The 19,483-nt window shown below is 35.6% G+C and overlaps 1 protein-coding gene across 2 annotated transcripts in view; it reads left to right on the top strand.

Moving 5' to 3' along the window:
• Positions 1–19,483, top strand: part of LOC136848553 (ubiquitin carboxyl-terminal hydrolase 38-like) — a 247,682-nt gene that overhangs the window by 126,790 nt on the left and 101,409 nt on the right. For both annotated transcript variants that reach the window (XM_067120838.1, XM_067120847.1), the window contains exons 5-6: positions 2,021–2,179; positions 9,283–9,506. In XM_067120838.1, the coding sequence (XP_066976939.1) occupies positions 2,021–2,179; positions 9,283–9,506 (383 nt within the window). The remainder of the gene's footprint in view (positions 1–2,020; positions 2,180–9,282; positions 9,507–19,483) is intronic.

Raw genomic sequence — 19,483 nt, 5'->3', positions numbered from 1 at the left:
ATTGGTTTTTTTAGTTGTTCCTACACAATACAACTATACAGGCAGTCCCCAGGTCCAGCTTATGATGTTCCGAGGTTACGACGCTTTTCAAATATATTCATCAGAAATTATTTCCCGGTTTATGATGCATGTTACGGGGTTACGACGCCAATCTGATGGAAGAAATGTGGCTATTAAATGGCAGTAATAAAAATTTGGTGGGTTTTTTTATGAAAAACTCAATAAATTTGCAGTTTACATTGTTTTCAATACACCCAAAACATTAAAAGTAAGGTTTTCTTGGAACTTTTGACGATTTTCGATGATCTTTTGGCTTATGATGATTTTCGCTCACAATTATAAACCGGGGGACTGCCTGTATATGGAAGCGAGTCCCTTCCTCTCCCTTACAAGGGGAGAGAGGAAATGACAACAAACAAGGTTGGTGGTTAATGTGAAAGTTTTTTTTGTCTCAGACAATTACAGGTTCTTTATTTTCCTACAAGACACAGTGTAACTGGAGTTCACATTGTCTCATAACCCAGATGGTCTGGCTGCTGAGTACAGTTATCTTTTACTGAACAGATCAGAGGCATATGACTCCTTCCTATGTCCTACTTTGGCCAGGAAGTGAGCCCAGGTGTGTCAAACCCTCCAGTTGGTTCTGGGGTTTATCCTCCCTCCAAGAGTAAGTCCCCCTTATGCTAAGACCAAAGGTTTAGTCTGTGAATGAACAAATGACAAATTTTAAATCAGTTAGTATTTTTCGTAACTAACAATCTTCGGTCTTAATGTATATGGCCTACCTCAAGCCACCGCTCATTTAGTTACCTGGGCTAAAGGAAACTGATGCATTGTAGCTGAGATGGGTTAAGGCAGGTCGGCTGTAGCTTCCTCCTTTCTGCCATCTTGGATAGCTTCCGTTACCACCAAAATCCTTGTACCCTTTTTTTTTAACCAGACTCCAGCAGGCGCTAGAGAATTTTCCCTTACATTAAGACAGGCTTGTTAGTTATGAAAAATACATGTTGATTTAAAATTTGTCCCTTTACATTTTCTTTGAATGAGAAGACTTTCCCATCGAAGTAGGTAAGGCATATGTACTTTATTGTGGTTGAGTGGTACAGTTGAGATTTTTAAAAATAAAATAAATTTTTTAATACAAACCTATCAGTTTACTTGCTGTAGCAAGTCTGGACAACACAGGGAATGACTTATACCACTACTGAATTACCACCAGTGGGATACCTGGCCAGGATTAGGCCTATGTAAACTAGATTTTTTTGGAAAATCTTATTTCTGTGGTTTAATCAGTGTAATGCCCCACCAAGGTCTTGACAGTAGACCCTCCAGCCTGGGATCAGTATCCAGGAGTATTTATAGTTTATATCTCCCATATGTGGATTATAATGTGTAAAAAATAATACTGGTACTATGAGTGATTACAGATGCAAATCAATGATGGATTGATACCTATTGCCAGGTAATGAGCATAGGAGTTGGTTGCCTCCCTCCTGAATATATACAGTATTTGGCATTAGTATAAGAAATTGCACTGTATAGAGTGTAAAATACTCTCTCCCCATTGGCTATCCCCCTGCTTCCACCAAACACTTGTTCTATTTTTAACCGTGTCCAGCTAGCGCTTAAGAGATTTTCCCCTATGTAAAGACATATAGGTTTGTAGTTATGAAAAGTACAAATTGATTAAAAATTTGTGATTTTGTATATACAAACCTATATTTGTGAGATTTTGTTTTGTGTTTATAAACCATTTTCTTTAATCAATGGTCTTGTTATCTCTGTGACGGGGACTCTGATTTTATATGAATATATTAAAAAAGTTAGAGCTTCCAGTAGATCAAACTTTGCTTCCTCTCCATGGCATATTTACTTGCCAACTATCACATTACTTATTTATAACTATTAACTTCAAATCTTAATGCCCATTCTAAATTATTTATAATAAAAAATTAAAAATATTGGGTGTATTTATAAGACAAAATGGTTTACAAGAATTAAGTATTATTTTATATTCCAGATCATAATGCCTTTATTGGAGGTGTTTGGGAGGCTTGAGAGGGAGTGTTCCGATAATGCTAGAATGACTTTAAACCACCTTGCTACTCTTGTTTTTACTCTTATGGCATTGCATCCTGGCTACCCCCAAACATATCAACCACTGATGGATGTTTTGATAGTAAGTAGTTTGATTGTGAAGCAAATGAATGCTTTCTATTTTCATTTATCACTAGCCAACTTAAATTTTGTTGTTCTCTGCAAGAACAAACATGTTGATAGGCTAAGGGCTTATTTCAGATTAAGCTATTCATATATACAAAATCAAGTTTTTCTCAGGTTTTGTGAATGTATTGTTTTAGAAATATGACTTTTATCCATTTTTTGTATATTATTATTATTATTTTTATCTGTTATAACCCTTCATTTAAGCATATTTTATTGAATTTGATTGCTGCTGCTACAATGCTGTTCAGTTTAAAATACTCCTTTTATGTTCTTTTGATGGTGTCCTTTTCTTCTTTTGGAAGGCTGAAGATAAGTTGTCTCAATTCCTCTGCTGCTTCCGCTGCCATTTCTGGTTTTCCTCTTATTTTGTTTTTATTGTCTTTTTCTGTAAAAGAAAACTATTGAGATGGCATTGTCTGTCCATCCTCAATTTTTCTGTCCACCCTCAGATCTTAAAAACTAATGAGGCTAGAGGGCTCCAAATTGGTATGTTAATCATCCACCCTCCAATCATCAAACACCAAATTACAGCCCTCTAGCCTCAGTAGTTTTTTATTTTATGCAAGGTTAAAGTTAGCCTTAATCATGCGTCTGGCAATGATATAGGACAGGCCACCACCCGGCTGCGGTTAAAGTTTCATGGGCTGCAGCTCATAGAGCACTATACTGAGACCATGAAGAGGTAGATCTATTTTTGGTGGCCTTGATTATGCGCTGAACAGAAAACTCTATTACGCTGAAGAAACTTCAGTACATGTTGTACTTGTTTATTTTTGGTGGCAATAGTAGTGGAGGATGTAATAGGATTTTCATAATCATGGTCCTTGTCTACTTTTTCAGATATGATCAATAAATGTTGATGTACTGTGCACTACTATAAATTATAGTGCTGCACTTGGTTACTGTGGAAGATTAAGTATCGCAACTGTGGGAACATTTTAATGAAATACTCTATAATGACATGACAATTTCATGAACATCCATCAGTTTATGGGTCACCAAGGTGGCATAAAAATACTGTTTACTGTTTAAAATACATTTATGAATAATAGCCTTCTAGAAATATTTTCTGACAGACTGTCTTTGATGGATGTTTCAACAGAACTGCCCAACTCTGATGTGTCCTTACAACAAACGAACCTCTTTTTTGTATGCCACAATCCCTGGCTGGTGTATGAAAACAGGAATGACTTCCTAGTCCAAGCAAGTACTGTGGTGATTATACTGGACGAAACCCTATTGCTAAGAGATCTTTTATCTCTTTTACCACACTTATCAATAGCCAGTCTGTTCAACCTTTGAAAATGGAATGTTGGAAGCATTTTTTATTACTTATTCTTCTACTACTGTCTTCTTTTTTAAAATCAGTATAGCACTTCTTGTTTTCAATTCTTTGTTAGCATATTGACTCTGTAGTGAATAATGAAAAATGCAGTGATTGGGTGATTATTCAGTTGCCAGCCACTCAGTGTAACCATAGTGTTGTGTAACCAGTTTACTGTACAACACATTTTTATAAGTAAATACTGTACCTTAAATATTATTTGTTGGGACATTTATCTTTTTGTATACAGTAGTAGTCTTCATTTTTACCTTGTGAGTGCTACTGTATTAAAGGTGGGCTGAATTCTCTTTGTTGGAGAGTATCTGTTTGTTGTGGTTGGAGGGAAATTATTTGTTTTACACAAATTGCCTTGTATTCTTATTCAAATATCACGAACTCGGGTATATACTTTTCCGATTTCTTTGGTAACAGTCAACAGTAGGATAAAAGTAAACTTTAGGATTAGCCTCTCCCACATACCAGACGATCAAAATACTTCCAGGTTCTGTCTTAAGTAAAGAATTATCTTAAGCCTGGGGTACACACTGGAACAGTGGTTTCTGTAATGTATTAATGATAATAACAATTATAAAATAACAATTATAAATTTTGTCCTCAGAGATTTTCTTTCCCTCTGTCATGTTTTCAAGAAAAATTGTGCAGCAGATTTGAAATGAAGCATGGGAGCCTCTTTGCCTTTATTAAACTATCCATATTTAAAAGCTAGTGGCACATAAAACAACCTTGAGAAGTTTCTAAATCTTATGTCTAGATAATAATACAACCTGAAGTTGATAGGGGGAAAAAAGCGTTGGTTAATGTTCAGAAAAACACAATACTGCATAAAGACTAATCTAAAACTACTGTAATACCATGCACTAGTGCAAGGATTTCCAAGGGAAGATGGTTAGGAATATATTTCTAATTGCATATCTTTCAAAATGTCAATTAATTGCCCTGTGCAGAATAATTGCTCTTACATCAGTACCCTGGACATGCCTCAAACAAATGAAAATAGCAAATTGTATATACTATACATTATTTGGGATGAATCTTGCTTATTGTTAAAGATAGGTTTATCTTCACTTTGGCAGGTGAGGGTTGGCATTTGAAATAAAAATAAGATCGCTAGGCTGACCCAGATGACTGTTTGAAAGTTCTCCGACAAGGGTGATTCACTGTATTGTTGGTCTTTTGCACCAGCCAAGTGGTTGATTAGCATTTAATCACCTTGGAACACTCGCAGAGACATTTAAATTTTTTATTACCAATCTCTGTTTGGGAGATTAGAGTAGCTTGAAAAACTCATAAAACAGTATTTTTGCTGAAGCCCATGCAGATGTCTTCATCTGATCCAAAGGTTTTCATGGCCTTAGGGTTTACCCCAGAGGAATTTTATTTATTTACATATATAATTTTCAGTTTGAAAATTTTGTTGCTGAATTTTGCTTGGCCTTTTCAACCCCTTAATGTTCTTGTAGTCGATTATCTTAAATTCATAGGATTCTTGTTCAACCAAGCAAGATATAACCTGTAATTGGTTCATTATCAATGAACTAATCTATCTTTTCATCCATGAACTGCAGAGGAAGACACTGCGACTGCATGCTCTCAAAGAAAGGAGTCCTATCTTGGAAGTCGTAATCAGTAAAACACCCGAAGATGCACAGTCAAGGTGCTTGTCATAGGAATGGCCATCCATAAGGTGAATGGAAACTAAAACTGCTGTCAGAAACGTATGGGGATCCGAAGAAACCCGTGCTGTCAAAACTGGAACTATCCCGGCTCTAGGAACAACTAAACAAATACTCCTATCCTACCTGGAGAGTGTTGAAATCCCCTTGGATGAACGCAGCCTTGAAAGGTTGTCACTCATGCAACGATGGTCGTAAAGGTCTGGTAGATTGATCCCGCTCATCGGATGTACTCATTATTGGAAACTGTGGAGGTAGAAACACTTTTGGAAGAGCGATCCCGTTTGCCAGGGAACTCTCCATGAGAACGAAGAGTGGAGGCTAAGTTAAGTATATCTTAGTTTAACCAGACCACTGAGCTGATTAACAGCTCTCCTAGGGCTGGCCCGAAGGAGTAGATTTATTTTACGTGGCTAAGAACCAACTGGTTACCTAGCAACTGGACCTACAGCTTATTGTGGGATCCCAACCGCATTATGACGAGAAATGAATTTCTATCACCAAAAATAAATTCCTCTAATTCTTCATTAGCTGGTAGGAGAGTTGAATGCTGGGCCAACAGCATGCTAGGCGACAGCTCTACCCACTCTTGCAATGAAGAACCTAAGAGGCACACCCCACAGTGCCATAGAAATCTTGATGATCTTGTTCACAGCAAAGTGAATGGGAGAACTGTAACTGATGTCCCATGGATGTCAGCCAATTGTCTTAACAATCGTGGTGGCGGGAAATGTTCTGTGAAGAGCAATCCGTTTTCTATATGAATGTGGTTGGGGGCCTGGCCCCAGATGTGCTATGCCATGGCAACGTTCCTGATCGGGAATGTGTGGGGATGAAGAAGCCTCCACATACTTGACACTCACTCAGGTTAATTAAGAGGCTCCAGCTCTATGGCCATAGACAAGGGAGAGCCAAAGGTGGAGATGAAATCAGTGAAAAAACCAAGGATAGTTGTTTTTCGGTCATTTAATATTTATAGAAAGGACAGCCATGCAACATCTGCGTGGCCACACTTCTTCTTCCTTGGAGAGTGAAGCTTTAGCTAAAGATGTTCGGCTAACTGCAGCAGTGTCATTGTCTTGCAACATGGTGACCAAGGCAAAGCTTACTTCTGCCTGCTCAGGCCCTACTCTTCCCTCCTCAGTCGTACAACATGAAGCAAAGACACGGGTGTGCGAAATTGCATGGCCACATATCTGCCTTCCTTGGAGAGCTTATCTTCGGCTAATATGTCCAGAAAACTGTGGCGACATTGCTGAAAATGGCAACCAAGAACTGTTCCCAAAAGGAAACATGCAGGGAAGAGTTAGCACAAGTAAGCTAGGAACTCCATGGAACTGAAGAAACTGTCGTCCGTGCCCTGAAGGACAACGGAAGGAAGGGGAAGATGATCTGGGTGGGAAGCATACTGACAGCTGACGGACTGTTGAGGATGAACGCCAGGGGAAGATGCAGGTGTTGCTTACAGCAAAAGACGAAGGCGAGGGCTCAACTTCTGCATAACTAATGTCGAATGGAGGAGGGGGTGAAGCAGCTCTTGAAGCTACAGCACACTGCAACGACGCGCACACACCCAAATCAAAGTCGACTGGCTGAACGTGGCTTGTAGGCTGTCCCTCCGAAGGAGTGTCGCCTTCCTTACAGTTACTGTGTAACCCTCCAGGGAAGGAAGAAGCCGGAGAGACTGCCATGCAACATATAATAAAGAAAGTGGAGGTGGTGATGAAAATCATCAATAAAGGCTGTCCTGGGACTTCTCATCCTCCAAAATAGAAACGAGAGGAGGGGAAGGGAGCAGAGGATGTCTGAACCCCCCCCCCTCCCCGAGATGGAGCAAGAACTGTAGACAGGAACCATAGAAAGGAATAGCTACTGGTCTTGGGGACAACTTGCTGAAACTGGTAAACTTTGTCTAAAGGTCCTGCAACATCAACCTCCACTTCCTTCCATGAGAAGGGAGAGGGGATTCCTTGCTTGAAAGTGAGCAGAACTCTCATAATACGCATTCCAGCATCACACTGCAGCCAGAGAACCCTCTTTTATCTCAAGCCTCTCAATCTCAACATCATGTGAAAGATTAAAATATTACAACATTCCAAGTACTAGTGTAGGGGAAATAAAATCCCTGCTTGTTTCAGAGAAAAAATTCTTCAGAACAAACAGAGAAAAGATGTAGAACAAGGATGTTCAATAAAATGAGGTTGAGAAGGCATGTAAAAATAGAAACAGTTGGAGGAGAGAGGCTCCCTCTCTTTCCTTGGATGCTTAATAACAAAAAAGATTTAACAATAAAAGAACAAACACCAAGAGTTGGGTTTGCATTATATCAAAAAGCAAAACAAGTTAGAGAGAAAATTAAAGAGAAATGCTCATAGTCTAAAGCGAGATGATAATAACTGCGCAACATAGCTGTAGGAACAACTAAGGTATTAGTATTTCCAAAATAAGCAAAATAACTCAGTAATATACTCAAAACGAAAAATAAATGAAGAATTAAGTCGAACGGCAGGCAGCAGAAGAGACACATCTGTCTCAGGCTGTGGCCAAAAGAAAAAGCGAATGCATACCAACTGGATGGCAGGGCTTCCTCCCCTGTTGCTTTAAGTTAAACGACCAGTTCTAGCTTGTGCTGAAAGTAAACACCATATGTAAAGACCGAGGGTTTGTATGTTAGCAAAAATACAAATTACATAAAAAATTTCACTTGTACCTGTGTCAGGGAGGCTTCAACAGGTCAAGGGGTAGGAAAAGTCTTTGGATTTACCCAAGTTTTTAAAAAATAAATGAAAAAAGAGAGATAGACTGCCTGACAAGCTTAAGAGACATTAGTATGACAAATCATAGGGTTTGTCATAAGTCCAAACTGCCACGGGATGACCAAGATCACCACACTTCCCACTACTACCCTTGAAAGTCAACTCCAATACTAGCAGTGGTATCTCATCATGATAATCGTGGCAAAGACAAAAAACTATACAGGTTAGAAAGAAAGTTCAAGAGAGTCAGTTTAAATTAAATGAAGTAAAAAGAAAGTGAAGGTCCAGTTGTACTGTGAAGTAATATTAATAGAGTTTGGACAGCAAGACAAGAGAAAATTTGTAAAATATTAAAGAGGTTGAAGTAATAATGAGAAAGAGTATGTACAGGTATTTAGATTTGCACTGGAGAATAAGAGATTCCCCAGGTTGAGGGATTTGTTGCCTGTTATATGGCTTGAACATTGAATATGATAAAAAAGTATTCAATAGTGAAGCCATGTTATTTAAGCAAGTCATTCTGTCATTGAGGGCATTGATAATAAGAATGTCTTATTCCTTTGTTTTCCTCCTTGATAATTTATCATCAGAAGACCAACAGTTGTAGAATGAGTAGAGGAATGATTGTTTTATCCACCAATGCACATAAAACAAATGTCCAAAAACACTTATTTCTTTCTGTCTTCAGTTGTTTTAAGGGCCTATAATACTACAGCTAAATTCTTAGTACCTAGCTTCAAGTTATGGTCTTGATATAGGCCTGTCTGCCTTTATAGTCTTTAAAGGAAATACAGAAATTAGTTTTTTTTTTTTTCCATCAATTTTGCCTCAAGGCGATCACTAATATCTTTGTGTGATTTTACCTGTTGGGCCCAAATTATCCTTAGATTTGTTCTCATTTGGCTCCCTTGTACTGTAGCTGCTGTCAGTATTATCACCTGAAAGATTTGAGAGGATGCTCCTGACTTTGGTCCCTCTTCCTTCTAATCCTTGTCACTTTTCACACTTTGTGATCAGCTTCGGTTGTTGTTTTTTGCACTGCATATATAGAGAAAATGCTTAAGGCTGCTGTTGATTCAGTGTTTATGGAGTATGGCTTACAGTTGTACCAGCTAGGTATAGCCCTTTTCAGGACTGCTTGTTAGACCCCAGAACTGTTGGACACATTCTGCTAGTAGTTTGCTGGTTCCTAATCCTCAAGAGTCAGTTTCTTGATAGCAGTAAAATTTCTCCCATTGAAATATTTCTCTGTCTTGATATGGTAATTTGCCCTCTCTTTCAGAAATATGAAGCTCCCTCTGATAAAGACATCCATGAAATGATCCAAGAGCATGCATGGGCAAGTGGTGAAGGAACAAGAAATTACTTCAGTCAAGTTGGAACAGCTATAGGCATGGACACATCTGCTTACCAGCAAAGAACTTTGAGTCAGCGGGTTGGTCTACGGAATTTAGGAAACACATGTTACATGAATTCTGTAATTCAGGCTCTCTTCATGACTGACAGGTTTGTATAGTCCAAATTTTTTGCATTAAGAAATATCCTTCTTAATACATATAAAAATTTCATTCTCCAATTTCTTATTGCAGGTGATCCCATTTGGATACTCAGAGTGTTGTATAGCAATACTCATGATTAAGATTAACTGTGAATTATGAATGAATATTATAGCAAAATCCATGGCTCTTTGCAGCTAAGCCCCGCCCACTGCTTACGTCTTGACCATTCCTTGAAGCTGATTGGTTTGCAATGGTTTCAGAAAGTTTATTAATCTGTGGTTCTTTCCATCTTCATTAATTTAGCAATGGTTGTTTTACTGAGCTGAAATAAGTTCTGCAGATTATCAAAAGGAAATGTTATATTATCCCCTGAAATAAAATCATAATATACATCTCCCTAAAACTGGTAAAAAAAAAAATAGGAAAATATTAATGAAGTCAGGAGTGTTCCGTGATCCTGCAATGTTGTTTTTCGTAGATTAGGTTCACCTGACCACATAGGTGGCACAGGGAATGTCTGCATTTAAATCGGTACTCTTGAATTACAAGACAGTGATAATTACCATCTGATACTGTCAAGTGTGTTCACCATTCTAAATTTAAACACCAAGATTGTCTCAGAGTTTTGCAGACTGGTATTTCATATTGATTTTAGGAAATTTTACTGCATTTTAGTAGTTATAAAATCAATTTCATTGCAGTCATTTACACATTCAGTGGAATGACAAGCAGTGACTGTGCTATACAAAACCGGAATATGCTTATGGTAGGCTATACGAGTCATACTGGATGTAATTTGCTGAGGATTTTCTTGAGGACATTGTCTCCTTTCAGAATAATAGGATTATAAGAAATGACGTAGACCTATAATGTCCTATGTCTTTTTGTCGGTTTATGCAGCTTATGACGTTTGGATTATAGGCCTATCTTATATTTAGCCATTTTATTGTGGTTCCTGTTGTGGCTATTCTTGTTTTTGTTGTTGCTGTTATGGTGCCTGTAGTGTCTTTGAAAACTTTTCACATGGAGACCTAGCATTGCAGAATAAACATAGACATATTTGTAAAATGTTAGTGTAAAGAATTATCTGCCTACTATTGTTAATTGAAATTTAGTAATTTGTTTTAACTAAAAGTAATAGAGATATTTATGAATATAGTCTATGCTAGAATATTCTTGTAACAACAGAGAGAGAGAGATTTACTGACACTTATGTAGCCTTTTTTCCAATAGGGTAATCTACAAGAATGCCCCCAAAATCAAATGAATCATGGGATACTCACAGACTTGTTTGGATCATTGCCCCCCGAATCAAATGAATCGTGGGATACTCACAGACTTGTTTGGATCATCTCATACAGTGAACCCCCGTTGTATAGCGGCTTCAGTTAATCGTGGATTTTTCTATGAAACGTATTACCAAATATATTGTGGAAAATTCGCTAATTTGAGGATTTTTTCATAGAGCAATACAGTATTCACTATTTACTGTATTTTCATGTTATTTTCATGTTGAAAAATTATTTACTAATTTGCAAATACATGAATTAATATTAATGTAAACACAGCAAAATATCAAGTCATTAAAGAAAATATAGTAAATTAGTAAGATTTTTGTACAGTTCTTTGCTTTTCCCAATCTTTTACTGATATGAAGTGTCCCACTTAGGGGGAGGGATGTAGGCCTAACTGTCAGTCATCTTGACATATTGACTGTGTGAAGGGTAGCACCTGGGCAAACAGAATCTCTCTCTCTCTCTCTCTCTCTCTCTCTCTCTCTCTCTCTCTCTCTCTCTCCAAAGGATAGTAGTAGAATGTGAGGGATGGGTAGATAGATAGAAAGGGAGAGTGATTGATAGGATATATATATATATATATATATATATATATATATATATATATATATATATATATATATATATATATATATATATATATATATATATATATATATATATATATATATATATATATATATATATATATATAATATATATATATACAGTAAACCCCCTACTCACAGGGGATACCCCTATAATAGCTAAAACCAGTGAATACTAATATATATATATATATATATATATATATATATATATATATATATATATATATATATATATAATATATATACAGTAAACCCCTACTCACAGGGGATGCGTACCCCCCTCGCGAATAGCTAAAACCAGTGAATACTTAGAACCCTTCTAAAAATACTTAGAACTGCCTATTTTAATAGTTCAAAAATACACACAACAAACTAAAAATGCTTATACACGTATTGTCCTACTTACGATGGGGTTAAGTTCCAAAAAAACCATCGTTTGTTGGAAAAAACATAAGAAATACCAAAACGTATCTCGAACACAGCCTAGCCTACACTAGGGTATTCAGTGCCATATACGTGTACATATATTATGGTAGCCTAACGTACACTATATAAAATACAAGCTCTTTACATACACGGTATAGTAATTATTAATACAGGCGGTCCCCAGTTTACGACGGGGGTTCCATTCTTGCGCCGCGTCGTAACCCGAAAATCGTCGTAAACCGGAAAATCGTCGAAAATCATCAAAAATCATAAGAAAACCTTACTTTTAATGCTCTGGGTGCATTGAAAACGACGTAAACTGCATTATTGTTGAGTTTTACATCAAAAAAACCTTCAAATTATGATTATTCTGCCATTTTGGGGCCAAATTTCTTCCGTTGGATAGGCGTCGACGTGTCGTAACCCCGGAACATGCGTCGTAAGCCGGGAAATAATTTCTGATGAATATATTTGTAAAGCGTCGTAACCTCGGAACGTCGTAAGCCGGAACCGTCGTAAACCGGGGACTGCCTGTATCAGCTAATTCTGGAGGTTCATGCAAAGTGACTTATGATAATTCAACACAAAGAGAAATTGAATAACAAGCAAGAATTAGCATAGCCTACACTATGGTATATTGTTTATATCCTAGCGTAGCCTACATTATACTCTCCTCTATGTTCACATATCTTATTATACAAACGTCAACATAAGGAATATGCATCTTTTCCATGGATCTTTTAAAATGTTATGCCTTAATTCACTTTGTCCAACAATATTGTATATATTCTTATATTGCATTTGTATTATAAATTGCGATCATAGCGATCAGTGTTTTGGTTTGGAAATGTTTACGCAGCGTTTATTTCGCTGTGTTTAATGCAGTTTAGAGTGCTTTTTTTTGGTTCTAGTTAGCGTAAATGTATCTCTAGGTACTTTATTTATAAGGAGCAAGGTTATTTTTCGCTATGTGAAGTGTTTTTAAGTTGAAATATAGCTAAAATATGTCTCGTTGTGAAATTAATTGATCTGTTGTTTTCGTTGGTAGATGACGATGGCCATTTGGGGGTGTTAGTTTTATGTAAAAAAGTTCAAGATTCTGTTCGCTATTTTCACTTGATTTCATCATAATGCAAGGTTTACATATTTATTGGCGTAAAAATAACAATAATGTGTTCTTTCATGCCCAGTAGTTTTGATTAAAATACTTTCTCTCCCATTTTAATTACGATCGAGTTTCACACATGTTGCCGATGCACAATAATTTACAGTATAGTCATTAGCAGCTTGAACATTGTTTTCTTAGCTTCAACTACAACTTGCAGCTTAAATTTAGCAGCATATTTCCTTGCCGATCTTTTATCCATAGCGAATAAGGGTATAATGTAAAAATATATCAGTCCTATTCTACTTAACGTCATTTGTGCCATAATGTACGGTAATTGTTTATTACTGTATGATAGTTGAAATACCAGGTAAACGGCTGTTGTTATCTGATTTGGTTATAAGCAAAACAACAGTATCTTGGTCAGTTGTTTATGGCTGTACACATTTACACAAGAGTATAACATTACCAACAATACTTTTATCATTCTCTTTTACTTTTTTAGCTAGAAGATGGGGTAAAGAGATGGGAAAAAGTTGTCTATTGTAATTTGGTCTCTCTCACTGCCTGATTACGCTGCTGCCTGCCTGCGCGAAATTTTAAAAATATTTTATAAATAATATTGTGGTATCGCTATCAATTGCTCACCCCATTGCAAAATCGAATTATCATAAGGTGAATAATTGTAACTCGAGCATTACGTGAGTATTTTAATAGTTTTATCACAAACAGTGCATTTAGTCATGAAAGTGAGATGAAAATCCAGTATTTAGTGAATATTTCTCAGAGAAAGATACCACAAATGCGCGAATTTCCCGCAAATAATGGGTAGATTCGTTCCAAAGAGAAATCCGTGAATACGTGAGTCCGTGAATTGTGAGAACGCGAATCCGGGGGTTCACTGTAATATATATATATAATATAATATATATATATATTTTCAAAGTTATTCTACAAAATTACCATTAAAAATATATGGCTTATAGCTATGTGTGAAAACTAATTAAGTTCCCCCCCCCAAATATTCAGGCACAGCCAGTTTCTGTCGTACGGTATTCAAGGCTTCCTGTTTCCTTTTTACAATAGATCGGGGAAACAATGGGAATTCACAAATAGAGTTAAGTACTGTATCCAAATATATAAATATGCATTAAAAAAACACCAAATTATAAATGCAATCAACAGTGATAAAATATTCTCTTGTGTACTGTTGTCTGTGTTAATCATACTTAGAATCAACTAAACTTGTAATAAAAATGGTACATTAAATCAGACAAAGCAAAAAAAAAAATTGTAATGTACATACGTATGCAGTGTGAACATCTTGGAGTTTTAGTTTCGTATTGTTATGTTTATTTCATTAACCCTTAAACGCCTGTTGGACGTAGCAAACGTCGACTAAAATTGTCTGTTGAATGCCGAGTGGACGTAGCAAACGTTGACTACAAAAAATTTCAACCTTCGGTCAACTTTGACTCGACCGAAATGGTTGAAAAACGCAATTGTAAGCTAAAACTCTTACATTCTAGTAATATTAAATCATGTACCTTCATTTTGCAACAAATTGGAAGTCTCTAGCACAATATTTCGATTTATGGTGAATTTTGAAAAAACTTTTTTTCTTACGCCCGTCGCCAGGTAACTTGGCCGAAAATTTCAGAAATTCTTTCATCATTTTGTCGTAATTTTTGCAATTTTCTATATTAGCCATTACATAAAGTTTTATATATGAAAATGTGCGCAATTTCAGGTACAATACAACAGAAAATAACTCATGGTTGTAGCTTCACGATAACTGCCAAAATTTCAACCTTCGGTCAACTTTGACTCGACCGAAATGGTAAAAAAACGCAAATGTAAGCTAAAACTCTTACATTCTAGTAATATTCAATCATTTACCTTCATTTTGTAACTAATTGGAAGTCTCTAGCACAATATTTCGATTTATGGTGAATTTTTTAAAAAACTTTTTCCTTACGTCCAGCGCCAGAAATTCTTTAAATCACGTTGTCGTAATGTTTGCACTGTTTTATATTAGTCGATACATAAAGTTTTATATATGGAAATGTGCGCAATTTCATGTAGAATACAATAGAAAATAACTCATGGTTGTAGCTTTTATCAGTTTTGAAATATTTTCATATAAATCACGATAACTGCCAAAATTTCAAGCTTCGTCAACTTTAACTTGACCGAAATGGTAAAAAACGCAATTATAAGCTAAAACTCTTACATTCTAGTAATATTCAATCATGTACCTTCATTTCGCAACAAACTGGAAGTCTCTAGCACAATATTTCGATTTATGGTGAATTTCTGAAAAAAAATTTTTTTCCTTATGTCTGCGCTGCCAGTAACTCGGCGAACATCTCAGAAATTCTTTCGGCATGTTGTCGTAATGTTTGCATCGTTTTACATTAGTCGTTACATAAACTTCTATATATGAAAATGTGTGCAATTTCATGTAGAATACAACAGAAATTAGCTCATGGTTGTAGCTTTTATCAGTTTTGAAATATTTTCACATAAATCACGATAACTGCCAAAATTTCAACCTTCAGTCAACTTTAACTCAACCGAAATGGTAAAAAACACAATTGTAAGCTAAAACTCTTACATTCTAGTAATATTCAATCGTTTACCTTCATTTTGCAATAAATTGGAAGTCTCTAGCACAATATTTCGATTTATGGTGAATTTTTAAAAGAACATTTTCCTTACGTCTGCGCAGTAACTCGGCCGAACATCTCAGAAATTCTTTCGTCTCGTGTCGTAATATTTGCACCGTTTTATATTAGTCGTTACATAAAGTTTTATATATGAAAATGTGGGCAATTTCATTTACAATACAACAAAAAATAACTCATGGTTGTAGCTTTTATCAGTTTTGAAATATTTTCGTATAAATCACGATAAATAGAAAAAATTCAACTTTTGGTCAACTTTAACTCAACCGAAATGGTTGAAAACTGCAATTGTAAGGTAAAACACTTACAGTCTAGTAATATTCAATCAATTAGCTTCATTTTTCAACAAACGGGAAGTCTCTAGCACAATATTTCGATTTATGGTGAATTTTGAAAAAAAAAATTTTTATGTCCACAAGATTACGAATTCATGCATCATTTTGTGATAATATTTCTTCTGTGTTGCTTTGATCGTTTTAAAATTTGTTATATACCAAAATCATCGCAATTTAGTGTACAATACAACTAAAAAAATTAAGTCATTAGCTTTAACCGTTTTGCTTACAGCGATTTGTATACAATTATATACGTTTTTTTTCGCTGTCATATATTCCAATATTTATATATGATAATGATATTTTTTCATTTCTGATGGTTGCATACTAAACTTCAGGCAATGACAAAAAAATGAGCCAAAAATGAACTCTTAATCTTAAAAACTAAGCGTGCTGTGATTTTTGAAAAAACTTTTTTTCCGCTTCGGTGCTAACTCACCGAACGCCGCCGGCATATGGGAGACGTTTTTGTAAATAGGGCTTTGGCGTTAAAGGGTTAAAGGATGTGTACAGTACTGAGAGAGAGAGAGAGTGGGGATGAACTGAGGTATGTTTACATTGGTAAAATGAATCAGAAAACAGCTGTTTTGTGATTTTGAGGGATTTGACTTTAACATAAGGTATATTGAATATTTAAATATGCATTAAAAAAATACATTTTATTGATATTTTGCTGTGTTTTCATTAATATTAATATTTGAAAATCAGTAAATCATTTTTTATCATAAAAAATTTATTTAGTTATGAAAGTGACATGAAAATACAGGAATTAACGAATATTGGTTTACGAAAAAATCCGCAATTAGTGAATTTTCCACAATTTATTTGGATTTATGGTCCACAGAAAAATCTGCAACTAACTGAACCCTTGAATGCTGGACCACGATGTAGTGGTGGTCCATGTATGTAGTGGCAGTCCATGTATGTCGTGGGGTCGGAGCTACTATATTAGTTAAAAGCTACTCTATTTCCAACAGACAGGTAGAAAACTATTTGCAGTAAGAAGCTGATGTATAGGCCTACGCCCTGTCATTGTCTCAAAATATAATAATTTGATGTGTAGGCCCATGCCCTGTCATTACCTCAAAATATAAGAAATTGATGTGTAGGCCTATGCGCTGTCATTGCTTCAAAATATCAGAAATTGACATGTAGGTCTATGTGCTGCCATTGCTTCAAAATATAAGAAATTGACATGTAGGCCTATGCCCTGTCACCTGAGAATATAAGAATTTGATATGTAGGCCTAATCTCACAATGATAACATTTGACTTGCAGGATCACTTATGTAAGCCAACACCAGTTAAAAAAAAAAAGATGCTTGTGTATTAAGGCTGCATAGGATCAAAAGTAAAAAATGTACAGACGAAATGATACAAGATCTTCATAATTATATAACTTATTATATCTTTTACCGGAGATATCAGTTGCAGACTTCACAACTCCGGGAACTCAAATCTGTGGTGTCATCATTCATGCATGGAGCTCAACATTACTGAACGGAGTCAAATCCGTACTGGTAATCACATGGACTGTTAATTAGTGTGATGTCATTCCCCTTTTGAGAGGTAGCCAATCAATGGCGTGCGGTGGCCAAGGATTAGCTGCAAAGTGCTTTTACTATAGCAAGATTATTGGCTAAGTTACTTTAAATTTTTACTTGATACTTGCTTGTGGATATCTTTTAGATAAATATAATGGAAAAATTAATACCCATATTTATCCAGTTTTTCATGTATCATGTTCCGTCTTTTACCATGTTTTCTTTGGTTAAAGTTGGCACTTTTTAACTAAATTTTTTTATTGTGTGGTCCTTAATTATAGTATTTTCATCTAAATCCAGTATCAATTGTGAAGATCATCTGGCTATTTTCTTATATAAAATATGTGAGAATGACTGACCAAAGGCAGAGTATAAGACTATTGCACCAGTTCTGCAACTTTTTCCTAGTCTTCTAATGTTATAGACATACTATCATTAATAGGGAACATATCAGTGATGATGTATGAGCCATTGGCGTTTAGTGTGGTCCATTAGTGTCATACCACACAGCTGAAGTGTATTCTCAGAGTAACGTTTTTTGTAGCCTTTATCAAGAGGGTAAAAATATTCACTGTAAAATCATGAAAGGAAAGTTTTGCCACTTAGTATATCACAGGATAATAGTGCTGAGTTAATAGAGAACTTTTTAGTCAGTGCATGGACAAATGCTGCCATGTCAGATTATCTCATACAATATAAGGCCTTCATGCAGATATTGATTTTGCTTGGAAATATGCTTATGGGCTTTGACATTGTGAATATGTAATTGGTATCAGGTTGCTTGTCAAAAATATCTCGCATCTGATCCTAAGCTCAGTCTTTTTATGAAAACCAAATAAATGAATCAAGATAGCATATAACTATAGTTCACAGAAAGCTGATGAGAAGAATAATATTTTTGTGCATTACTTTTGTAAGTAACAGTTCAAGCTAACATTGTATTTGTTTTAAAGTGGCATAGCCATTGATCAGACTGTGGAACTGTTTTACGGGATGGCCATGGATCTGTCATACCTTTTCTGGTTCTTCATTCCTCCATCTTAACCCCTTGAGGTTTGGGAATTCCAAAATTTGTTTGTGAGAGCACATAGTGGGCAATTGTGGGTAGATCAGTGCTTTTCTTTAATTGCTTGTTATGAATTTTATTTTGTTTTGTAAGTCACTTTGAATATGAATACCTGTACTATGTTGTAGTTTGTTTAAAAATGGAAAATGACAGAAATTTATTTAAAAATGACACAAAGTTAGCTGAAGACGTCATTTCCATTATTGGAGTCACAAAGGTTGGGAATAGGATAATCACGTCACAAGAATCTCAGTCTCAGAGGGTTAAACCTGATATGATCGATGATGCCTGGGATAGCATTGTTGCTGACTGGTTCAGTACAGGGTGGTACGGTCATCTTGAATGCAACTGTGTCTAAGTTCTGCAGATGAATCTTCCTTCTTGGGTTTCTGCCTCAATAAGAGAATGTCATAATGAAGTTATGTGGCTTCACAGTGGAATATTTTATATAGTGGAAGCATAACTTAACAGACAGCTAGAGTGTCACCACTTGATAAATAATAAAATCAGCTAAGAATATAACTTGCACAACACCTTGGGGTCAACTAACAAAACTCACAGTGTAAAGTAATTCTATATAAAATATTTAATAGCCTGTCTTAAATGCTATTTTGTAATTATCATTCCATTTAAAATATTAATTTATGCATTATTAAGTTTCAGAGATATTTTTGTAAAATGAATTGCTTCTCAAGTTACACTAAAAACAGACTAGCATGATATGTAAACACATAAAACTCATGCAGCATAAAAAGCTATAAACATTTCTGTGTTTCTTGTTTAACTAAGGTAACCCAAAATTATTTATAAAAATTTTTTTTTAATAGAGAGAGAAAGGCAAGTACACGCATTGTACTTAGTTCATAGCTTACCTTCACAAGATGTATATTTGTACCTATATCTTGCACAGATTGGAAAATACATTTGTGTGTAACAC

Source organism: Macrobrachium rosenbergii, chromosome 2 (genome assembly GCF_040412425.1).
Source record: "Macrobrachium rosenbergii isolate ZJJX-2024 chromosome 2, ASM4041242v1, whole genome shotgun sequence".
NCBI lineage: Eukaryota > Metazoa > Arthropoda > Malacostraca > Decapoda > Palaemonidae > Macrobrachium > Macrobrachium rosenbergii.
This window is presented reverse-complemented; position numbering and strand designations above follow the sequence as displayed.